The sequence below is a fragment of the Caretta caretta genome, chromosome 4 (genome assembly GCF_965140235.1).
Source record: "Caretta caretta isolate rCarCar2 chromosome 4, rCarCar1.hap1, whole genome shotgun sequence".
Taxonomy (NCBI): Eukaryota; Metazoa; Chordata; order Testudines; family Cheloniidae; genus Caretta; species Caretta caretta.
Genome location: NC_134209.1, coordinates 92,037,541 through 92,063,929, shown reverse-complemented (window position 1 = coordinate 92,063,929; position 26,389 = coordinate 92,037,541). Strand labels below are relative to the sequence as shown.

Sequence of the window (26,389 nt, the reverse complement as noted above, 5' to 3'; positions counted from 1 at the left end):
GCTATTGTGAAGTTGTATTATGAAAAAAACTGCTCTGTTGTAAGTGCCTATATGTATGCGAATCCATCATTGCTGACAGTGCCTTTAGCATGTACATCCCAGACAGTTACAAAGAGAAACACTTAAGGTTAACAACAGTACTTAGACCTCACAAGTTTACACGCAAAAAAAAAAAAAAAAAAAAGCATCCACATCCTTCGAAAAACCTGTTTAGCTGATTCCTCTGAAGAGAAGGGAGCAGGTGAGCAGTGGAAGTTACCCTGAGGAGAACAAAAGAGGCCGGGTGACCTGAAGGGGTTTAAAATACATGAACACACAGAGAAATAGAACAAGCAGCATGGGGCAGGAGAAAGCGAGGCCACAGATGCTGGATAAAGGGTTTCATGAGGGAGAGAGGCAAGCTAGCATGCAGCAGACTGAATGAGGAGGGGACATCCTGGTTATCTGCCCTCTGGGACCCTGTTGGTTCCCCAAGGACTCACAAGGGACAGGTAAGCTAGAAAGTGAGGGACATTTGCAGTTTTGAGATGTTCATTATTTTTTATCTGTATTATCCTGTGCTTTACACGATTATGTATAAAAGAGAATAAGGGTTTTACACCATACAGAGTGTGCGTGTATATATGCTTCACAACTACTGGGTGCCTCAAAAGAGTTAAAGTATAAACCAGAAGCTTGACACCTTTGAGTTGGAGTGTGGATCCATTTAAGTAAGTGAGATATTTCAGGGTCAGCACTGGTTGCGGGACCTAGGGCACATAGAAGAAAATCTGCCAGAAAAACCAAGAGAAAAACCAGTGCTGCAATCTGTTGAGGCTTGTAACGGGGCAGGACTCAACCCTGTGGTGCCTCCTGCTGGTCGTCCTTGGAAATTAGCTCTTCAAGCCTCCAGAGTGCCCTCTGCAGGCCAGTGTCCCGCTTGCTGCTGGCCCCCCCGTGTCCCTCCCGGACCACGGTGCCCCTTTACCCGGGGTGCTGCCCCCTGCAGTACCCCACCACAGATCTGGGCCTCCCCCTCCCAGGGGAACCCCTACCCACTATCCCCACCTCGCCTCAGTATATGGCTACCGCCCAGTCATCATCTAGCCCCCGTTCACTGGGGCAGACTGCAGTATATAAGCCAATCATCACAGGCAAAGGGGGGGTTGGACCTGCTGCCTCTGCCTACCCGTGGGCTGCCCTCTGCAACCCCAGTACCTATTTGGCCTTATACTAGGCTGCACGCTGGGAGGTTTCCAGGCAGGAGCTCCCCAGCTCCTCTGGCCTTCCCCAGGCCTGCTTCACCTTAGGTACCCAGGTACACTCCCCAGCAGCCAGGGGCTTCTCCCTCTACGGCTAGAGGAGACTCTCTCAGTGCGTGGCCCACTGCCCTTTTATAAAGGCCAGCTGTGGGGTCTGTTTGGGGTGTGGCCAGGGATGAAAGTAAGTTGAGTGACTTACCGGTACGCTGGGCCCAGCTCTGGCCCCCGGAAGGGGCAGGGTTGAGGGGGTCAGAGCCAGCCCCAGCCCACCCTGTAAGGTAAGTGGTCCCGCTCCACCCTGCACCGGGGTAGCAGCAGCAGCCCGGGGCTCCAGGAGCCATTTAAAGGACCCAGGGCTCCCCTCTTCTACTGCCCCGGCCCTTTAAATAGCCGCCAGAGCCCTGGGGAGCGGCGGGGCTCAAGCGGCTATTTAAAGGATGGGGCAGCAGAGGCAGCTGGGCCCTGGACCCTTTAAATAGCCCCTGGAGCCCTCACTACCCCAGGGCTCCAGGGGCTATTTAAAGGGCCCGCGACTCCCCTGCTTTACTGCCCCGGTCCTTTAATTAGCCCCCATAGCAGCGGCGGCAGGGCTCCGGCAGCTATATAAAGGGCCGGGGCCACAGAAGCAGGGGAGCCCTGGGCTCTTTAAATAGCCACTGAAGCCCTGCAGCCGCTACCCCAGGGCTCCAGTAGCAGGGCTCTGGAGGCAATTTAAAGGGCCTGGGGTTCCAGCCACTGCTGGGAGCCCCACGCCCTTTAAATTGCCCCCTGGGGAAGCTGGGCTGCCCCAGTACGGCGCACCGGCTCTTGCCGGTACGCCGTACCAAGGCGTACCAGCTTACTTTCATCTCTGGGCGTGGCCCCCAGCTGTGGCTGCTCTGCCAGTCAGCCCAGCTTTTTCCCTGCCCCAGCCCTCTCCCAGGGCTGTTTTAGGCCCTTCCAGGCAGGAGGGGTGACCACCCCACTACAAGGCTCAAGAAGCTTAACACACACCAAGAAATCCACAGCACAAAGACTCAGATTGTTCTCACAGCTGTCCTAAGTGGATGCCAGAGCAGCAGGTATTTATTTTGAGGGAGAGAGGGATGAAATCCCAGCTATATTCTGTTGGGAGTTGGTGCATGGTTGTGCCATCACCAAAAAGGCTTAAGCAGCCAAAGCAAACCCATGGCTTTGAACAACTAGTATCTCCAACCATACTCTAATAAAACTCATTTCCCAGTCACAAACTAGGTGTACTTTTTAATTGCCTGCAGAACTGCAAACATGTATTCTCTCAAACCCTACACATGACCTGTTTTTACTGCAGCTCAGTATTTATGCATTATTTAATGTTTTCTTTCTACATCACATAGGTAGTTAGTTGAACATGTTCCAGAGAATGACTAGTGCAAGTTATTGTAGCTCTGCTGATAAAATAAACTAGAACTTGTTCAGCCTTGACATATGCAACCAGATACTTTTCAACAATTAAAATTTTAGAACACTTTGATATGGGCTTCTTTGTCTTATTTACCATATACATGAAGGCTATATCTAACTTGTGTCTCACGATGAAGGTTTCAATCTGGATGGAAACACCACAACAATATTCTTGGAAACAGTTAAACCGGTTCATTGCAGGATATTTCGCTGTGCTGTTCAAAGTATTGTATATAAGATTCCACTCAAAGCTTACAGATATAAGCTTTTACAAGAAACACTTTAAGCTCTATTAGAATAATGTACATGATGTTTAGTTATTCAATTATGAATGACAGATTTCAGAGTAGCAGCCGTGTTAGTCTGGATTCGCAAAAAGAAAAGGAGGACTTGTGGCACCTTAGCGACTAACAAATTTATTTGAGCATAAGCTTTCGTGAGCCACAGCTCACTTCATCGGATGCATTCAGCATATAGCTTGATCTAGCTCATGCAAAAATTTAGTGTTGATCCTAACATAGTTCCAGGCTTTTTTAAAAATTTGTAAAAATGAAACAAAAATGTGAAGGAGTCATTAATAAATATGCATTCCATATTTGAATTTTAATGCAAATTTCTCTTTCAGAAGAGAAATCAGTTTGACTTCACACAGTTTTTAAAACATTGTAAGTAAATGGCCTGATTTTCAACCCCATTTCCAACCTAGCTTTTCTCTGTGCACATGCAACTTTGTGCACAAGCATGCACATACATTGTCCCTCCATTATCACCAGAGTATTCAAGTGAAAGTAATAAAATAATGCACATGCAGATGTGTGCACCTACAGTATGGCTCACACTCAAATGAAAGTCTCCTTTAAAACATATTGAGTAACCAAGTCAGGTTTTGATAAACTGCGATAAGATGTCCCCATAGTACCAGACATGTAAACAAAATACCACCACTACTATCGCAACAAAAAACACTTAAGGAATTATTTTTTATTTTTAGGAATAGCAAGCTAAAGCCACAAACTCTACATGTTGGTAAGGAATTGTATAGTCTACAAATTTGCCTCTATTACTGATTTTTTTAAAAACAACTCTTCTGTTCCACATTAAAATTGTTACTCTTGGATAATTTTCAGATCATATCAAATATATTTCTTACTAGTCCAGTGCCCAAAACCACAGCTTCCAGGAATGGCAATTGCAGGGAAAGTCCTGGTCAGCAACTACAGTCCTTGGTTTCAGTGAAATTCTGTACAGATTAATCTTCTGAGAATTTGGCTGCAAACTCTCACAAGTCTCCACTCAGCATTTGCAAACTGAGATTTTTCAAAGGCTTATCATTTGGATGCTGTTTCAAAAAGGCACAACTCTGACACAAACCCAACCTCCCAGCCAAATTTCAAGCCCTTTCTCCAAAGCATGGACGCACTAAAGATTCTCAATAAAAACAATTGTAGACATTATTTTTAACATGGGAGAAATAATATTTTTTTCTAATATTGTTCTCAGAAATGGCTGAACCATTTTTGCTGAAATTTTCCAGACAAATACAGCCTGCGGCTGGCAAAAGGCATGGAAATTTTCAGCCTAAACAATTAAAGTATGGCAGAGTTATAAGGTCATGTTTTCAGTTGCATATAACAGAAGTATCAGGCTACCTTAATTAAGGATGGTGCTGGTGGAGATACCTATAATAATCTGGTTCAATATTTCCTGAACAAAGCTCACATTATTAATCAAAGTCTTAACCCGCATCAACCAAATCAAGAGACAGTATTATTTTATTTTTACAAAATGACCAAGTGTTCAGTCTTTACATGTGAAAGCTGACAAATTGTACAATGCTTGTTTCTGGTGAATGGAGAATTTCAAGAGTAGTATTACCAGTAGTAAATAAATACATTCCACTATATCAGCTATTTGCATGATACTCATATAGTTCACCTCACTGCAGTATATTTTCAGCCAAATAAATAACGTATATCTTCATAATGCCCTTCTTATAATATCTTTGAACTGAATTTTGTAACCCTGCTATTACCAACAAACTACTTCAGACACTAGAAGGACTATATACTCTGTACTGTACTCTGCCATATCAAGGTCATAAATACAAGTATATTACTGCTTTTCAGAATAGGCTATCAGATGAAACAATCGAAAATACACTACCTAAATACTGAATGAGGAAACAAGGGAAAGTCAAAACGTAAAACTTTTTTACTCGTGAGTATAGCTTTCCCACAATTAAAATAAAAACCCACTATAGTGAGGGAGAATTTGTTTTTGTTTTTTACACGTACCAGATATATTAGCTTGTAAAGTGCTCAGATACCATGGTGATGAGCTCAATACAATAATGAGGTGAAATTTTGCTACATCTTATTCTAGGATATGAGAATCATTTAATCAGATTGCGGGAATATATTTTTCACAAAGTAACTTTCCCCCCCCCCCATCCATAAATTGCAACCACAGCAACAAATGCTCCCTTTCCATGGCAAAATTCCACAACAGACAGAAGCCTGACTGAAAAAATATGTGTGGTCATCCAACAGAAGCACCCTGTATTTCTTCCTTCCAGAAGTAGGGGAATGTGGCCATGTGATGAGCACAGGGTTTTACCAGCATTCCATCTTGATCAGAAGAAAAACCTTAATTATTGGTAAAAAGGAGCAAATATTGGAGGCCCAAAGATTTTAAATATGAAAAAGCAGAGACAAGGTATTTGTGGCCAATATATGCAGAAAATAATAGCAACACGTGATACAGACACCATCAAGAAGTAAAAAAAATAATTTGAAACAAACATGCAAACTAGCAGTATAAAACTTTCCTTCCCTAATGGCAGTATGTTTCACAGACAATCCAGCAATGAGAAAAGGAGTACTTGTGGCACCTTAGAGACTAACCAATTTATTTGAGCATGAGCTTTCGTGAGCTACAGCTCACTTCATCAGATGTTTACCGTGGAAACTGCAGCAGACTTTATATACACACAGAGAATATACCTCTCTGTGTGTATATAAAGTCTGCTGCAGTTTCCACGGTAAACATCTGATGAAGTGAGCTGTAGCTCACGAAAGCTCATGCTCAAATAAATTGGTTAGTCTCTAAGGTGCCACAAGTACTCCTTTTCTTTTTGCGAATACAGACTAACACGGCTGTTCCTCTGAATCCAGCAATGGGCTTCCTTCCAAATTCACTCTGGCTTGTCTGAGCTGTAATTCTTCAGTTTCAGAGTCAATTTCCATAGCAAGGCAAAGAGAACTCTTTGTTACTTCTGTCAGGACAGGCCCTGGATGCTGCCATCAGCTGCACACTGTAGTGGTATTTTTTCTATTTAAATTTTAGTTATAGCAGCAAAATATCTCCCTTCCAACAGATCCTTTTATTATAAGTCATACTGTATCTGTTTATTGTACTTTAGTGAGAAAAAGTTATTTTTTACTCGTTAACACTATGATGTTCATCCAGCTATGGGAATTAACCTGGATCCTCTTATGGCTCATGCATCATCAACATAATTGTTAACTAAGTGCTAAATTACACAAATTTGTTACTGATGTGTGAATTTAGCTTGATTTACAGATCTTAGGCAGGATCCCAAATCATGTGGTCACTTTCTGTACATGTGTAAAGCCGACAGACCCCTCATCAGCGGGCAGAATCAAACCGGGGACCTCTGGAGCTTAAGTGCATGAGCCTCTACCACATGAGCTAAAAGCCAACTGCCTGTTAGCTAAGGCTCTAGAGCAGACTCATTTTATCTCTCTCTCAGTGGTCTCGATGCCACTCGACAGGATAGAACACCACACCCACAAGGTGTGTGGGTTACACATGGAGTGCCTAGAAACCACACATGTACTAGCTAAAGCCCCTTCAGTTGTCTAAAGGTTTGGTGCAAATTCTCTAAAATGGACGTTTTGGGCCAAAGTTCATGATCATTCAGTAGAGTAGGAGAAACCACATTTGTCCATGGGATGATCAGTCTTATACTGCACAAATTGAAATTCACTTTCTATTCCCTTTTATGTCCACAAGCCCCTTCCCAAGGAGAAGATGCTGAACTGGCAATGAGGAAAACCATTATTTTTGGGATTGGCAATGAGGAAAACCATTACTGTGAACTAAAGTTGTGAATAATTTTTACCTGGGTTTTTTTTTGTTTGTTTTTGTTTTATTTATTTATTTATTTTGCAAACCTCCCCAGCAAAAAACAAAAAAACTTTTTTGGCTACTGTAAACAAAAGTCACCTTTAAAAGTAAAAGAGAAGAGGTTAAAATTTAAAAATATCCTACGTCACAAACTGGATAGGGGTTTTGAAACCATAAGATATTGGCCACTCCCCTCAAGCATTTGCAAACTTTTTGATATCAGTAGTTCAAGTGAGATCACCTACCCAGTTATATAGTATTGTTTTGTAATCAGCTTGCTGGCACAAAAGAATACAAGAGGCAGAGGAGAATTGAATAGAAATACCATTCTTAAGGCTGTGTAAGTATTATTGCTAAAAAATAAAATAAAATGATATGATCTGAAACAAAATTAGGAGCCAAGAAAGTATGAAAAAGGACTGTTTATTAGAAGGATTTAAAGTTTGCTATAGTTCTTAGCCACAATATTCAAAATGCTGTGAAGCACTTTCCCTCGCTCCCTACAGCCTATGTATACCAATACACACACAACACACCATCTTCTGGAAATTCATCTAATCCTGTCTTTTTTCTGTACAGAGAAGGAATAAATTATACACTCATGCCCTCATTTTGAAATACCAGAGAAATTATATGAAGATAAATGGAACACAGTCCTCCCAATCCAACAAGGGACAGGTTCTGTGCTGCCCTTCCTGAAGGTACCTCTACATTACACCCTCTTTATGGTGGCGTTTAAGTACATACATTGCACACTTCCGAGCACAGGTATAAATACCCATGTAGATGGTGAGGCACTGCTTATGCGAATAAAGACACCCCTGTGGGTATGTACCCTACATGGCTCTCTACACACTCAAGCGGTGTCTCTCCTGTCTACATTGCTATTTTTAGCTGTGTAGTGTCCCACTGCCAGAGCCTTTCCCCACCACAGGCGATGCCAGAACCTTTCTCCACCGCTGCCCCACCACCAGAGCCTTTCATTGACACACACAATTAATGCCACGTGGGCATAGCTTGCTTTTCACTGCAGTGTGTTGCTACACACATATCCTACACACAGCTGCCAGTGGTGCGCAGTGCAGACATATTTTAAGAGGTTCAGAAGGCACAGTCCAGGGGGGAAAAGAAGGAAACATGGCATTAAGCTTGTTTTCCAGTGCCCAGAGTCTGGCCTCTGACTTCTGCGGGGTCCACTGTGGCTGACTCCAGAGCCGCGCAACACAAATTACAGCAGCAACCTTCTCATTTACAGCAGCCTCCCCATGGCTATGTATGGGCTGAGCTACAGCCTTAGAAATGCCAGTGGCTGGCACTATGTATATAACCCTTCCTGTCCTGGTTCGGCTCCCAGCACACTCCACATGTCAGGGGCTACAAGGTGCCATAATCTGCTTCTGTGTCAGGGAAATTCTTCTCTGGCCTGATGTGACTCCTCCACAGCCCCTATAAACTAGTGGAGTAGCATATTGGGGTAGGAGTCAAAATTGGCCCCTGAACCTTTGGAAAAATGTATGAACTTGCATATAACACCATCTTCTTAATTGTTTATAAATAGGGTTCTGTGTTTGTCACGGAACTCACAAATTCCGAGACTTGTTGCAACCTCCATGGCTTCTGCGGCAGCCAGTGTGGCTGACCCCAGGGCTGCCCAAGCAGCTGGCTCCGGGGCCAGCTAATCAGGTGGTTCTAGGGACAGCCACGCTGGCTGCTGCTGAAGCAGCCCCGCAGCCAGCTGCACCAGTGGCTGCTGGAGTGGCCCCGGGACCAGCCAAACTGGCCGCTGCTCGGTTGGCCCCGGGCAGCTAGCCCTGGGGACCAAACGTTCTTTTCATTAAGAGCACTATCCAAAGAACAGTTATATAGGAGCAAATCCTAGTCCCAGGCAAGTTAAAAGAAGAGTTCTCATTGATTTCAGAGGTGTTGTGTTAATTAGGATTTAGCACTAAATATTTTGTTACTGATATATTTTCACTCAATCCCAAATCCAAAAATATCCTGCCAATGCACCACAAATTATTTTAAAGCTTTCTTCTAGTTACAATATTTTTAAGTGACACTATAATGTTATGTATAGGATACTACACAGAGTGAAAAAGATATATGTTAATTGTCTAGCAATTGGAAAAGGAGAAGGGGACTCAAGGGATTAGGATTCTGTTTCCATCTCACTCTGTCACCTTCCGCAAGACACTTATGCCCCCTTTTTCGATGTGACCATTGATTTTGAATGCTGAAGCCAAGACTCAGAGGACCAAACTGGAGGTGGAGGATGACATCATGGATGGAACTTGATCTTCTAAATTCTGACATATTAAAAGTTAAGTGCACAGTTAAACAGGACCTCCAGAGATTAGTACCACTTTGACAAATGGGGGCAGATGCTTTTGAGAGATAGATATTGGCTGTGACTCAATAAGTTCTTCAAAGTATTTCCCTCTTCCAACCAATATCACTCCAGTCTTGTCCACTTTAAGTTTGAGCCAGCTGTTCTTCATCTATACACTGATCTCCTCTAGGCATTTTTTCATTCTTAAAATGGCACTGGTTACAACTCTGGAAGAGGTCGTATACAGTTGGGTGTCACCAATGTACTGCTGATGGTGGTGGAGTCTATGGCATCTCATTTCCAAATGATTTCATATTGAATAGTGCAGAGCAGGATAGATTTTACAGAACTCTGCAGGGGAGGGTGCTTTGTTTTTGTTTGTTTTGGGGTTAGGAGGTTTTTTTGGTGGTGGGGGTGCGGGGAGACTAACAATTGCATATTAGCATTCTTGGGCCCTGTTGGAGAGGAATTCATTATATACCTAGCCAATGAGGCAGTGGGGATGGAAGGATGGAATCCTTTTTGACCACAGCAGCAGTTGACACCTCCTCCAGTGCTTCAGGCTGTTCACTGATTATTATGTAATTGAAAGAATTTGAGTGATTGGCATATTCAATATTCAGCCTACAATAGGGAAAACTGAATTCCAGATTGTGGGTCTTTTTGGTACTTCAATTTATTGAGGATGCAATCATGCTAAAGTAATTGAAGAAAACGGTGATGAAGTAGAACATGAACACTTATTTATTTGAATGATTACTTTTCCATAAATGTTTTTTTAAAAGATCACATTTTAACATTTAAAAAAAAACGAATGGAAAAGGATTTTATGTTTGGATGAGCTACCTCATCTGCTTAAATACTAAGCGAAAAAATATATACTTTATAATTTAGACCAACTTAAATCTGAACTCAAGGTAAGGAGGACTATAGTTATCAATATTTAATTTGGGTGCTTCTAACAGCTTAAGTGGAATCATCTAATTAAAAAAATGCTAATGTAGAGGTATAGACTTTCCTTCTCCAAGTGCCATATCTTATTCCTTCTTCTTCATCTTCTTGGTATGTTTTTTTCTTTTTAAAACAGACAATACATGTTCACTACATGGCTTTTGGGTATGAATAAAATATTTGATTTGCAATTAAAAATACACAAAAGAACAAAAATTATACCAAATAGAGGGGTCTGAACTCTGAAGGGCATGGTCTAATAAAAGGAAGTAAGCATTTTGTAGTGCATGTCTATCTTGGATCTTAGCAAGAATATGCAACCAACTTTAAATGACAGAAAGTACATTTTAAAGTGTTTACTGATCAGCCCTTGTAAGATAGGCAGCAATTTCTCTTCAACAATTAACTAACAATAATCAGATCAATCTTTTAATTTGTCTAATAGATTACATCCTCTACTTTTCACTAGGAAAACAAATTCAGATTGCATTATATTCTGCTTTATTTTTCTTACTCAAAAAAGAAAAAACAAAAGGATACATTTAGTATTCATGAAATTAGACACACAGCATTGACCTGATTCAGGCATGATGTACGCAGGCACTGCATAGCCTTCCTCAGACAACTCTGCCAATGAACCTCAATTCACACCTACAACAACCCTGTTACGCCAGTCCTGTACTTTTTTGAGCAGAGTGCAAGTCATGCACTCACACAATTATCTGAGCTTTTGTGATGTGAACAAATGGAGATGAGGATAAGACCACTACACTCATTTCTAACCATTATTGTTATTTGTATTGCAGTAACACAACTAGGAGTCAGGTCCTGTATAAACGTACAGAGAGCACAGTCAATGCCCCAAAGAGCTTTCAAATTATTCTGAAGACACAATGTAACAAAAAAGGAAGGGAAGTGGGCAGGGAGGATGACTTATAAAGATAGAACCATACAGTTATGTATGTTAGTGTGACGGGGCACACCCCCACTCTAGTATAGCAAAGACTAACAAGCTCTTCTGTGCTCCTTCAGCATTACTAGGCACACCTGTAAGGCTTGCTATGCCTGGAAGAGGAGCTTACAAAGGGAAAACCTGCTACAGGAAGGCTTGGTGAACAGGAGGAAGACTGCTGTATCTCTGAGACTACTGAACACAGAGACAGATAAGCCAACAGAAAGACAGTTGCAGGCGTTACCACCCCTGAACCTACATGGATCAGCTATAAAGCAGGGTGCCCCACAGGAGGAGGGGCAGGAGACAGACCCTAATTATAGACACTATACCTGCTGATAAACCAAGCCCCAGAGGGGTGACCCCAAAAAAAGACTAAGAGACAAACCACCTTTGCCTTTCTTTTCTTTTACTCTGATTCCCTTCTCTCTTAAGGGAGAGAGAGAAAAGTTCTCTCTTTTGTTTGTGTTTATTTTGTTTGGAAAACTCCTTTGTGGTACAAACAGCAGATGGATATCATAAACAATCCGAATTGGGATCTGGTGGGGACTCAAGGGAGCCCCAACCACCACCACCCAGTCAGCTATTGCACAACTTATAGGTTCCAAATCATCTGTGTTGTTTTGCTTCGAATAAATAACTACGTTAACTACCTGTCATAAATATAAAGGGAAGGGTAAACAGCTTTAAAATCCCTCCTGGCCAGAGGAAAAACCCTTTCACCTGTAAAGGGTTAAGAAGCTAGGATAACCTCGCTGACACCTAACCAAAATGACCAATGAGAAGACAAGATACTTTCAAAAGCTGGGGGGAGGGAGAAACAAAGTTTCTGTCTGTGTGATGCTTTTGCCGGGGACAGAACAGGAATGGAGTCTTAGAACTTAGTAAGTAATCTAGCTAGATATGTGTTAGATTCTGATTCCTTTAAATGGCTGAGAAAATAAGCTGTGCTGAATGGAATGTAGGTTCCTGTTTTTGTGTCTTTTTGTAACTTAAAAGGTTTTGCCTAGAAGGATACTCTGTGTTTTGAATCTAATTACTATGTAAGGTATTTACCATCCTGATTTTACAGAGGTGATTCTTTTTACTTCTATTAAAATTCTTCTTTTAAGAATCTGATTGCTTTTTCATTGTTCTTAAGATCCAAGGATTTGGGTCTGTGTTCACCTATGCAAATTGGTGAGGATTTTTATCAAGCCTTCCCCAGGAAAGGGGGTGTAAGGGTTGGGAGGATTTTTGGGGGAAAGACATTTCCAAACAGGCTCTTTCCCAATTATATATCTGTTAGACTTTTAGTGGTGGCAGCGATAAAGTCCAAGGGCAAAAGGTAAAATAGTTTGTACCTTGGGGAAGTTTAACCTAAGCTGGTAAAAGTAAGCTTAGGAGGTTTTCATGCAGGTCCTCACATCTGTACCCTAGAGTTCAGAGTGGGGAAGGAACCTTGACACTACCTATCTCCAATTACTGTATAATCAGCATTGGTTGTCCAATTTCTCACAGGCATCACAGCAGAACTGGGTCTTGAGGCAGAATTAGAAAGAGGAGAGGGCAGTGATCTAAACATTGATTTGAACTTTATTCACAAAAAGTAAATGGCTAGTGCACTATTTCCACTGCATTATATAAAAGATTGAAAAAGATCCCAAATATTTGTGATTTGATTCTCTTTCATATTTTTAAACCAAACACTTCAGTTCAAAGTCCAAAACTGTTGTTTGGGGGGGGGGGGGTTGGAACAGATATCTGCTAATGAAACAAACTGTTTGCTCAATAAGTGTTTGTGGACATTTAATGTATCTGTTTTTCAAATTAACATTTTACATCATGATAAGAAACACTGAAAGATAAAAATGTCCCCAGTCCTCTGCAGTTTTTAAACTATATTACCAATACTGTTTGTTTTATGGGAAACATTTAATAAAAAGAAACAATTAGTTAAACACCTTAATTATTCTAACTTGTATTATAAATAATTTAAATATCTAAGCTGAATTATTTTAGTTTGCAGTATTAAATACAGTTGGCTTTAGTACTCAACTGCAGAAGTTAATTTTGATGGTTTTTTTTTATTTCAGATGAGAAATGTTTTTACATCTATTTTCTATTAAAATACAGGCAAACCCATTATCCAAATTTCATTTAGGTCCATCAGATCCAAAGTTTGCTGAAGAACATACCAAGTACACACTAAACAGTGTTCAGATCAAAATGTACAGCTCACTTTCTCAGCTAAGTCTAAGTCCAACTGTGTTTCCTCCAAACCAAAAAATGTCCACCCTGTAACAAGGGGAAAGTAGAGAAAGGAGAACATCTTATGGGTTATTTTTGTTTTGCTTTTTATGTAGATGTATTCTGCACTGACATATACACTTAGAAGTGCATTTGGATTATGAAAGCTACGGAGCATATGATTTTGGCATTTTGATAATATGCATTTTTATATGTCTCCTCTACATTTATCTGTGTTTGTGGATATATTTTAACTTTTTAATAGGAGCTTCAGTAATATCTACCATTTGGAAGGCTTACATTTATTTTTGCTTTGCCTCAATAGAGCTTAGTTTTACTTTGTATAGATATTACACTTGTTAGTGATGAATAAGAAGCTTAGCCTGACTGTTTCTGCTGGCGTTTCGCAAATCCTTGGCTTAAATTATGCCAGGTAGATTTTAAACTATTCATTTAGTTGATAAATTAGCAAAGTCTTTTATTTTTAGGGTTTATTCATATATGTTCTAGTGTTTTTCCATAATTTATTTCTAGCTCCAAGGGGTAATTCAGGAAATCTTTTGTTTACAGGTGCTATTAATATCAAAGGCCCCAATTCAGCAGGACCTAAGATCCTGAGCCAAAGTCACTGAAGTCAATGAGAGTATTTCAACTGGCTTCAATGACCACTGAATCAGACACTAATTGAATCAAGTCCTGTGTGGTTAGTAAACTTACCTAATAAACTGCTCATTTAAGGGCCACAAATCCTTCCCTGTTTTTTTCTTTTAGTGTAACCCTTGAGCATCTAAAAAGCAAACAGCAAGTCTTTAATTATTATTTGCATTATGGTAGCATCTAGAGGCCTCCGGGAAGGATCAGGACCCCACCATAGTAAGGACATACATACATAAAATGAAAAAAGGCCCTACCAAAAGTTCTGAGATACTAAATGTCTTCATAATTATATTTGGTTATAATCTGTGTAATAATTCAATATATGTGTTACTTTCTGTTCCTATTTTTTAAACAGATGGATGATACTTTTTTCAACTTTTCAAAGAGAAGATTATGTTCAGGTTAATTAGTACAATCCAATAAAAGGATAATTAGTTGTAAGTCTTGTGTGTATAGTGCTGATCAGATTTTCTGCATTGCATAGTGCCCAAAACACTGGATTTGAATTTTGATAAATACATAACAATTTGAAAAATCTAATTTTTGAAAGAGACACAAAACTGACAACGTCATTAAAGTGTAAAGAAATAAATGTACACTGTTATAAGAAAATGTAAAAACTTTTTTTGCTGTGTATCTTATTGACACAGCTTTCAAAGATTGAATTTAAAAAAAGCAGAAAGTTAGTTTGTGTCTTTTCTACAGTGGATTCTTAGTCTATATAGACAACAGGGCAAAGTGAAATAGACAATGTGTAATGTATTAGCCAGATGCAAGGAAGAATGTCTAGCGAGGATAAACACTGACTGGACAAAACTAGTCAGCAACTCCAAGGCCACAAGAAGCACGTAAGTAACAATAAGACAACTGTTGTAAGAAATATTGAATAAATGAAAGCAATGAGTTAAAAAAGATAAAAAGCTAAAAATTTGAGCATTAGCAGAATAAGTAAAAATGCATTAGAAAATATATTTAGAATGAAATATTTACAGATGAGGTAGTTTTAATAAATTGCACCTATGTAATGTTACAAGACAAGGTATAAAGAATGTGTGTGTTTAATGGGGAGGCGGATGGAGCAATCCAGATCGGACCATGTCAAGGTTCCTTCCCCACTCTGAACTATAGGGTACAGATGTGGGGACCTGCATGACCCCTAAGCTTATTTTTAAACTTCCCCAAGGTACAAACTATTTTACCTTTTGCCCTTGGACTTTATTGCTGCCACCACCAAGCATTTAACAAATATATAACAAGGAAGGAGCCCGCTTGGAAACGTCTTTCCTCCCAAACCCTACACCCCCTTTCCTGGGGAAGGTTTGATAAAAATCCTCACCAATTTGCATAGGTGAACACAGACCCAAACCCTTGGATCTGAAGAACAATGAAAAAGCAATCAGGTTCTTAAAAAAAGAATTTTAATTGAAGTAAAAGAATCACCTCTGTAAAATCAGGATGGTAAATACTTTACAGGGTCATCAGATTCAAAACATAGAGAATCCCTCTATGCAAAACCTTAAATTACAAAAAGACACAAAAACAGGAATATACATTCCATTCAACGCAACTTATTTTATCAGCCATTTAAACAAAACAGAATCTAACGCATATCTAACTAGATTGCTTACTAACTCTTTACAGGACTTCTGACCTGCATTCCTGCTCTGATCCCGGCAAAGGCAACACACAGACAGAGAGAACCTTTGTTTCTCCTCCACTCCAGCTTTGAAAGTATCTTGTCTCCTCATTGGTCATTTTGGTCAGGTGCCAGCGAGGTTATCATAGCTTCTTAACCCTTTACAGGTGAAAGGGTTTTTCCTCTGGCCAGGAGGGATTTAAAGGTGTTTACCCTTCCCTTTATATTTATGACAGACCATCTTTATGATGACAAGTGGCTTACCTGTGCCACATTATCCTATCCCTGCTCTCTCTACTTCACTTATGTTTTATGCTTGATTAAGATGGTAATATATTATCCTAAAAATTTCTTATTAAAGCTTTAAATTAGTTAGGCTTAGTAACTGGTGTGGACAGTGCTTTTCACCCCCCAAAAATGTAGCATCACTGATAAAAATCACATCAACTAATAATCAAATGTGAATCACAAGGCCGAAAAAAGAAAAAAAGAGAGAGAGAGAGAATCAGATCACAGAAAATATAGCAATGGAGACTTTATTGTTCATCCAATGTTTTAGATAAGCAGAAACTGCTAGCTGGATTAAAATAGTACCATTAAGATCATGTCACCCACATGACAGGGTGCTGCTGTTAAAACTTATTGCTGGTTAGCTGGCAATAAGCAATATTGTTTACTTCTTATCTTAAAGGATGGATAGTCAGTCACGTGTCTACTGTAATACAGTTCTAAACACTGATATTACTACTCCATCCCTGCATAAATGCATATCAAATAAAAGGTTCCCAGAAACAACATTAACTTCAGAGGCATCCCACTGTAACAAAGCAAAAAGCACAAGGCAGCATGTGAAGTGTAAACCCTAAGTATTTGCCAAATGGACTTTCCACATTACAGATAGGCACCTTTCTATGACCTACGTGATATTTTCTACTTTAAAAGGGAAATATCACAAATACCATGATAAATTAAATTACAATGCTGTGGTACATGTTCATAATTTTGGATGGACACCAAGTCTATTCTCTCAACAAGGCCTCTTTTTGTTCATGTAATGACCAAGTTTTGCAACACATGGTAATCAGACTACAGCCTTCTGTTACAGCAACAGCATTCGTGTGGGCTCACAAGCCGAAACACAACCATTATGAACAGGAATTTCAGGAGTTATGCCAGAGGAAATTTTCTAACACACAGCTAGTCGTATAACTGTATAATACAGAGCACAGGCTATTCCAACTAAGAGTAGCTTTAATCTTGTTTCAGGCATTTGGCACTTAGGTCCCAAGTCCTCTCTAATTTCCTTTTAAAAAAAAGAAAAAGTTTGAAGTGTAAGACTCATTCTCATTGATCTTTCTGCTGCTTTTGACTCTAATTCTTTTGCTTTTTTTTCATAACCTCTTCTTTCTCAACTCAGGACTTTCCTCCTCCTCCTCTTACCTTACAACTTGTTCTTTCAATGTCTCTTTTGGTGGCTCCATCTTTTCCTCCACATCTGTTTGAGCCCAGTCTACTCTACAAACTTTTGCCAGCATAGCTACGCTGGTCAGGACTGGGTGAGGAATGATCTCTGACAGACAGCTATGCCGACAAAAATCCCATACTACAGATGCAGTTACACTAGCAAAACTGCACTTTTGCCAGGGCATGTCTATAGGAACATTTAGTTTGCAACAAGCTGGAGTGTAAATCTACCTGGCACTGGCCTGCCACATTCTATCTGTCCTTGCAGATCCTGCTGCCGCATACCATAAGTTCCCTAGTATATTTAAATCTTCTCCCATTTTAAAGCGGGGTAGATCTGTGTATATATGTGTATATACATATACCAGCAAAGCGCCCCTACAGCACACTCGGTCCGAGTCCTACAGGATCCATCCACTGTCCCTTCTTTTTTCATACTACACTCTGTTCAACTATGTGATCTCATTCATTCCCTTGACTTCAGCCACTGTCTTTATGCTCATGACTCCCAAATCTACTTCTCCTTTCTTGACCTCCCATCTTATACTCCTGCCTCTGCCTCTCTCCAACACTTCCCCCAGATCTCTCCCCAGAACTTCAACTCAATGAATCAAACTGATTTATCTTCACTCCTAAATCTTTTCCTCTACCCCTTTCTCCATTTCTGTTGATAGTACCACTATATGTTATTACCAAGTCATAACCATAAGTCATCATCAACTCCTATGAAGTCATCTTCAACATCCTCCCCTCCCCTTCTATCTAGGCCCTTACAAGTCCTTTTGTTTCTTCCTCTACAATACCAAACTTTGTCACTTCTTTTATGATTACTGCCAACATACTAGCCCATACCCTCTTGCTCTCTTCTTAACTACTGTAGCCTTCAGCTCTCTTATCCAAAACAGTTCCCAAAAATCACAGAATCATAGAAATGTAGAGCTGGAAGGGACCTCAAGAGGTCAGCTAGTCCATTCTCCTGCACTAAGACAGGACAAAATATATTCTGACCTTTGTCTAACCTGTTGTTAAAAACCTCCAATGACAGGGATTCCACAACCTCCCTTGGAAGTCTATTCCAGAGCTTAACTATTCTTACAATTAGAAATGTTTTGCTAATACCTAACCTAAATCTCTTTCCTGTAGATTAAGCCCATTATTTCTTGTCCTACTTTTAGCAGACATGTAGAACAACTGAACCTCTTCATAACAGCCCTTTAACACACTGCAAGATTTATCAGGCCCTGCTCAATCTTCTTTTTTCAAGATTAAACATGCCGAGGTTTTTAAGTTTTCTTCATAGGTCATGCTTTCTGAACCTTTTATCAACAACCTTTTGTTGTTCTCCACTGGATTCCACAATTTGTCCACATCTTTCTTAGAGTGTAGCACCCAAAACTGGACACAGTACTCCAGCTGAGGCCTTACCAGTGCAAAGTAGAGCAGGACAACTTCCTCCTGCATCTTACATATGACAATCCCGTTAATACAACCCAGAATGATTTTTGCCGTTTTTGCAACTGCACCACATTGCTCACTCATATTCAATTTGTCATCCACTATAACCCCCAGATCCTTTTCAGCAGTACTTCCATCTCGCCAGCTATCCCCACTTTGTAGCTGTGTATTTGTTTTTTTTCTTCCTAAGCGTAGTATTTTGAACTTGCGTTTATTGCCTTTCATATTGTTGACTTCAGATCAATTTTCCAATTTGTCAAGGTAGTTTTGAATTCTAATCCTGTCCTCAAGGTGCTAGCAAACTCCCTCAACTTGGTGTCATCCACAAATTTTACAATCATACTCTTCACTCCATTCTCATGGCAAGTTATAAGAATGTATGTCATCTCTGAAAAATGGATCAAGCTGATAGAAAACATCTACAGCAAGTTGATGAGTGCAGTGAGATTAGACAAGAAGCTGATGAAATGGTTCAGGATCACTGGAGAAGCGACAAAAGGATGAATGGTATCACAAGATTTGTTCAGCTTGGTTCTGGAAGCAGTAATAGCTGTAGCACTGACAGATGAAATGGGACGAGTCATGTTAATATGTAGAACGACAATGCATAACCTTAGATTTGCAGAGGATATTGACCTCATGGTACTGAGCAAGGAGGATTTACAGAGAATAACTGACAAGGTTGATGATAAAAGCAGAAAATTCATATTGAACATCAGCATGGAGAACACAAAAATTATGGCAGTTGGAAAACAAGAGGTAAAGATCAAATTCAGAGACAAAGGACTAGAAGAAGTGGAAAAATTTGCATACCTTGGAGGACTACTATCAAAGAACGGGAATTATGAAGACGATATACAAAGAAAAATCAGACTGGCCACGACTGTATTCGCAAAACTATGCAAGATCTGTAAGGTTAAAAACATTTCAATAAAAACAAAACTCAACATATACCAGACAACTATCATGCCAATAATGCACTATGGGTCAGAATGCGGAAGTACGAGTATTTCTGACAATGAAAGATTTTGACTGCAGAAATAAACTTGCTCAGGCTAATACTGACAGTTCCAAAACTGCAGAAAACAAAAAGATGAAGAGATAAGAAAACGGCTAGAGCAAGAAATAATGCTATTACAGAAAATTCAAAAAAGACAACTGTGGTGGTTTGGAAATGTGTCAAGAATGCAGCTGAAAAGTATACCATACATGGAAATACATACCAGAGTGCAAAGACCTGGGAATAAGAGGAAGACCAAGGATGTGTTGGATAGACATGATGAAGAATGGCATAGAACAAAAAGATTTCAAGATGAACAAAGCTGTGAAGCTGGTACAATACAGAGTAGTGGACATAAGAAGGGCCATACTGGGTCAGACCAAAGGTTCATCCAGCCCAGTATCCTGTCTACCGACAGTGGCCAATACCAGGTGCCCCAGAGGGAGTGAACCTAACAGGTAGTGATCAGTGATCTCTCTCCTGCCATCCATCTCCACGCTCTGACAAACAGAGGCTAGGGACACCATTCCTTACCCATCCTGGCTAATAGCTATTAATGGACTTAACCTCCATTAATTTACCCAGCTCTCTTTTAAACCCTGTTATAGTCCTAGCCTTCACAACCTCCTCAGGCAAGGAATTCCACAGGTTGACTGTGCGCTGTGTGAAGAAGAACTTCCTTTTATTTGTTTTAAACCTGCTGCCCATTAATTTCATTTAGTGGCCCCTAGTTCTTATATTACTGGAACAAGTTAATAACTTTTCCTTATTCACTTTCTCCACACCACTCATGATTTTATATACCTCTATCATATTCCCCCTTAGTCTCCTCTTTTCCAAGATGAAAAGTCCTATCCTCTTTAATCTCTCTTCATATGGGACCCGTTCCAAACCCCTTTTCATTTTAGTTGCCCTTTTCTGAACCTTTTCTAATGCCAGTATATCTTTTTTGAGATGAGGGGACCACATCTCTACACAGTATTCAAGATGTGGGCGTACCATGGATTTATATAAGGGCAATAAGATATTCTCCGTCTTATTCTCTATCCCTTTTTTAATGACTCCTAACATCCCGTTTGCTTTTTTGACTGCTGCTGCACACTGCGTGGACTTCTTCGGAGAACTATCCATGATGACTCCAAGATCTTTCTCCTGATTTGTTGTAGCTAAATTAACCCCCATCATATTGTATGTATAGTTGGGGTTACTTTTTCCAATGTGCCTTACTTTACATTTATCCACATGAAATTTCATTTGCCATTTTGTTGCCTAATCACTTAGCTTTGTGAGATCTTTTTGATGTTCTTCACAGTCTGCTTTGGTCTTAACTATCTTGAGCAGTTTAGTATCATCTGCAAACTTTGCAACTTCACTATTTACCCCTTTCTCAGATCATTTATGAATAAGTTGAACAGGATTGGTCCTAGGACTGACCCTTGGGGAACTCCACTAGTTACCCCTCTCCATTCTGAAAATTTACCATTTATTCCTACCCTTTGTTCCCTGTCTTTTAACCGGCTCTCAATCCATGAAAGGATCTTCCCTCTTATCCCACGACAGCTTAATTTACATAAGAGCCTTTGGTGAGGGACCTTGTCAAAGGCTTTCTGGAAATCTAAGTACACTATGTCCACTGGATCCCCCTTGTCCATGGCCTTCAATCAGCCCCATCGTTGCTTTTGAGCTGACAGACAGGAATAAAAGACGACAACAACTCCTCTCCATTTCATTATGCACGTTTTCATTAATGGAATATTGAATATTACCAGACCCAGGACAGACCCTTGCAGGACCTCCTAGATGCACCCCCCTCATCTGACAGGAAACCTTGATAACTACTCTTGGTGTACAGTCTTTCAATCAGGTTGCAGAGTAACAGCCATGTTAGTCTGTATTCGCAAAAAGAAAAGGAGTACTGGTTAGTCTCTAAGGTGCCACAAGTACTCCTGGTCTTTCAATCAATTGAGCACCAGCCTTATAATTTCACCTAGACCACATTTCCATAGTTTTGCTTATGAGAATGTCATGTGGGACTGCCCCAAAAAGCTTACTAAAATCAAGATATATCACGTTTACATCTTCCCCCATCCATTAGGCCAGTAACCTTGTCAAAGAAGGAAAATAGATAGCTTTGGCATGATTTATTCTTGACAAATCCATGTTGGCTATTATTTATAACCCTATTATCCTCAAACACTCTTCTTCCTTTTCTACCAGTGTGACTTTCTGCACCTCCAGAATTCCTGTTTTCCTCACAAAGTTCAAGTAACTTTATGTTTAGAACACTGCACATTCTCCTCCTTCACATGCTCCCATCCTATATTTCATTACAATAAGTTATGAATATTAATTTAGTATCACATTGATGTATATTCAGTGTTTATGCTGAGAAAGTCAAGAAAATTGAAATCATAAGTGACCTCAGCAATCAATGTTACAGCTTTGTCCAACATGATTTTCACATCAAAATAATAGTAGATTTCACATATTAATTTTATATTAAGGACTAAAAGAAATCCAGACACACATTTTGCAACACAAAGCTGTTTTTAAATACCCCAATTAAAATATGTTCTCACTAGGGCATTACCAAATATTTGTTTTTCTCTGATCATAACTGTGCTAACTTTAGCCACAACTGAAGCATGATGTGGGTATAATATAATATCCATAACTTTATAATTTTAGAATGTATTTTTCCTTTTAAAACTTTAGACAAGGTAATTAGCTGGTAAATAGGCTTACCTACACTTGATGTTGTTGGAGCTATGCTGCTTTACATCAGCTGAGAAACTGCCCTGTTTTTTAATGTGGTACAACTTTTTGTAAGCAGAACATCCCCCAGTAGAATCACACAAAATCCACATTTAAGTGGCTGGATATGTGTAGTTCTCTTTAACTATAATCGAAGTTAAGCATTTTGAGACTCAATGCCGGGAAAATTCAGATTTAAAGAAAGTTTCCAATCTGTTTTAAAGTAACTCTTTACATTATGAACATAATTCAAATGTGTACTTCAACACACAGCAGGCATGTTGAAGCAGCCTTTTACAATGAGCACAAGTGTACAAATAATCCTAAGCAACACCTCCTCATTTGAGCTGTCAGGCCCTTTTACCCTCTCCTTTGCCTTAGTTGGTTTCTCTGCTGAGCCCCATTTCTAATTCTAACAGAATGATTTTACCCTACCAGGATAAAAGGAAATAGGTGAAACTCCATTTAGGAGATTATTACAAGTCTTGGGAGGACAGAATCGGATCTCAGCTACCTTAACATAAATCCAGTCACCTTGTTGACGGTGGTAGAGTTGCTCTGGATTTATTACACCTGCGTAACCCAGTGCAGAATCCAGGCCCCTGTCCCCAGGGGCACAGCTGTGCACAGGAGCATTTTAAACCTTTTCCCCCAACCATGGGTCCTTCCCAGAGGGGAAAGTTCATTAGCGCTTTGGGCACCCCGGGGGCTCGCTGCATGATTGGGGCGGTTACCCATTAGGTGGGCAGGACGCAAGCTCCATACTTTTAAGGGAGGATAACACCCCCCCCCCTTACCCTACCCCCCCAAACACAGAGCTGAGCCTTTCCTCGTCCAAAGAGCCAGGCTCTCCCAGCGGCCCCCCACCCCCTGGGCAGGGGGAAATCCTGCGCCATTTCGGACCCAGACACAGTCGCCTCCCGCCCCCAGTTTCCCCACTCACGCTGGGTCGGCGGCGCTGGGGGCGCAGGCTCCGCCCTCCGGGTCGCTCTCGGCCACCCCCTCCTCGCCGATGTCGGGCAGGGTGACGAAGAGCAGCGGCTTGGCGCCGAGGGCTGACCAGGCGCCGGGCTCTCTGTCCGCGGGAGCCGCTGCCTGGCGCGGGGAGCCTCCGCCCGGGTACGCCGCCCCAGCCCCGCCACCGGGAGCCGCCTGCCCTGGGAGCGCCGCGGCGGCGGCAGCCGGGGAGCCCCCCGCTAGTGGAGGGAGCGGCCGGGGGCTGGCGGGCAGGGAGCTGGGCAAGGGAGCGCGGGGGAAGGACGGGGCGGGCCGGGGGTGGAGGGGGGACGGGGGAGGCGGCGCCCTGGACGCGGCAGGGCAGCCGGGAGCCGCCCCGGGCACGGGGGAGCAGGAGGCGGCGGGGCCCGGGGCTGGAGCCGCGGAGGGCTTGAAGAGCCTGGCGAAGATGGTGCCCAGGTCCAACACCGCCACCTTCATGGCTGCGCGCCCGGCCGCAGCCGCTCGCAGCCCCACGCACAGCGAGAGCAGAGCGCGGAGCGGGCAGCGCCCGCCAGGCGGGGAGGGGGCTGAGCCTCCAGCCAGCCGAAGCCAACCCCGGGGCCAGGGCGGAGTGTCCCCCTGTCACTGGCCAGCGGCGCGGGCCGCGCTCGCTGTTAGGGGCTCCGGGCTGGCAGGTTGCCGCAGGTGCCCGAGGGGAGGGGAGGGGAGGGGGCGGGGGTTGCTAAGCTAAACAAAAACCCAGGAGCTGCGGTAATTGGGCGCTTGACTGCAGCTCCGGGGCCTGGGCCGTGCGTGGAAATTGACAGTGAGCATCACGCGCAGCTCCACCCGGCATAGCCCTTAACAGGGAACGTGTTGCTGAAGAAACAGACCTGTCCAAATTATAGATCATCTGGGCTGGACAAAAACAGGCTGCTGGAGCTGAACCCCATTGGAACAATTCCTGGCTGGTCAAAGCAAGAGCTCTGTGGGAGGTGGGGAAGGGGAACGTGCAAAAGAAAATGGGATACTTTTTGCATAGCAAACAAAGCATGTGTCTGAAAAGGCTTTTGGTTTTAAATAATGTACTCTGTTTGGAATGAGGAACGTAGTTCTTAAAGCTACAATCCCAGCCAAATCAGCTCTTAGGTGAGTCTGTCAAACAAGGGTTTGTGGTAAAAAGGTGTTAACTTTTTCTGGCCAAGTGACAAATCACTCCTGAGAAGAATGGATGAAAGCTGGATGCCTAGGCTCAATCCTGCTAAATCCAGTGATGTTGTTGGGTTAGGTGGGAGGGACTGGGGGAAACAGCAGAAGTAATTTTTCCCCCTTTGATTAAGGTAGAACACCACTTCCCATTAGCAAGGTTTGCAAACCAGGGTCCTGATACTGCAACTCCAACACTTGGGTGGATAACTGCATAATGAGGCTCTGCACAGGCACAGAGATCCATCTGCAAGCTAAAAGTTGCAAGAGTGGGATTTAGAAGTCTAAATGGCTTCTCAGTTGTTCATGGATCTTTGGATAACAATAATGAAGAGTGCAGTTTTGCATTTTTGCTTGGTGGAGACATTGCAACTTTTCCCATAAGATGCAGAGCTCACAACCACAGTTATCCTTGCCATAGTTTCAGTTTGGATTATGGCAGTGTGCTTTATAGGGTAGGGCACCTGAAGACTACTGTTTGAAGCTGAAGCTAGTGCAGATTGCAAGTCACTATGGCTTGGAGATTCTAGGCTGTTGGAATGTTCCCCTTAAGACCTGTAGGCAACATAAGTTAGAGCAGTTTGCCCCAAGATCTGGGGCCACAAAGGTATCTGGAAGCCACTTTTGCCCATCACCCCTCATTTTGTGTCAACCACAGCTTGGTCAGACCAGGGTCCGGTCAAGTGTTTCACTATTGATTGGTGCCTCTCAAGGGGTATCACAAACTAAAATTATGAAAATTGTCTTCCATTTTGAGTGTGCGCACCCACACACTGGTTTAATACTGTTGCTTGTGCATAAAGTCTACCTTTTTTTACAGAATAAATCATTAAAGTATTTAGTGAGATGATCATTTAGATTGTTAGAGTTTACTCATCAGAGAGTCTCCTTTGTGAGGCTACGTAGTCTATGTGTATAAATACATTATGATTGATTACAGGAAATCAAACTGCAATTGATCTATCTTAATGTTCTTCAGTTAATTTTCAGCAAAAGAGACATTTTGAAAATGTACATATCTGAATAAAGTGTAGGTATGGAGGGAAATATTACAAACAGGTTATTATTACACAAATAATCATAATAATCTTACTGACAATAAGAATTAGTAATACAAATACCATTCAGAGGATTCATTTAGGATTGGACCAAAGAGAGAGGTCAAAAAGGGTACAGTAGTCAAGACAAGAGATGAGCCTGCACAAGACTTTCAGCAGCCAAATAGAAAGAAAATATGAAACGAGAGAGAAACTCTATGGAAAAAGAAGCAGCAGATTTGGACACAAAGTGGAGTGTGGGTGTAGTGAAGCAGAGTGACCTCCCTTCCTTCCCCACTGGAGAGCAAGGGACCACTACACTTGGTGGAGAACACAGGTAGCGCCCCCTCCTCTGAGATAAGGGGACAAGCCAATGACAGCGGTAGACAGAACCCCTTCACCCTTCCTCAATTTAGGAAGGATGGAAGCCAAGAAGTTGATTAAATGGCTTGCCAAGAGCCAGCAGCAACAACTGCTGCAACAGCTGGGGAGTCAGCAACAGCAACTGATTCAAGAACTGGGGGCCCAGAACTGTGAGCAACAACAACAGTGCTTGCAGCAGCTTGCAGCACTTCTGCCAACCCCCATGGGCCCCAACCCCAGGGGTGCTGCAGCACCCACCACGATGCCGGTGCACTTGGCAAAAATGGGCCCCAAAGATGATCCCAAGGCCTTCCTTATCATGTTTGACGGGGTCGCCTACACAGCTAAGTGGCCCCTGGAGCAGTGGGCCAGCCTATTGGCTCCGTACTGGAGAGGCATGGCCCACGCTGTCTACTGGGGGGCTCCCAGTAGGGAAGCTTAAGAGTATTGGTGGTTGAAAGCCGCCATCCTTGATGCACTTGAGATCACACCAGAGACGTTCTGGCGGCAACTCCAGCTGCAGCCCGAACGGTGTAGGGGGCCGAAGTCACTGAATGAGTTGTGCTCGAACAAGTCATACATATCCTTCCAATGCAAGGAAGAAC

At 41.9% G+C, this 26,389-nt stretch overlaps 1 protein-coding gene across 1 annotated transcript in view; it reads right to left on the bottom strand.

Moving 5' to 3' along the window:
* FAM149A (family with sequence similarity 149 member A) overlaps positions 1-23,748 on the bottom strand; it is a 78,135-nt gene extending 54,387 nt beyond the window's left edge. The window contains exon 1 of the mRNA XM_048848038.2: positions 23,183-23,748. Coding sequence (XP_048703995.1) covers positions 23,183-23,676 — 494 coding nt within the window. The 5' untranslated portion in view covers positions 23,677-23,748. The remainder of the gene's footprint in view (positions 1-23,182) is intronic.
* Between the last annotated feature and the right edge of the window lie 2,641 nt (positions 23,749-26,389).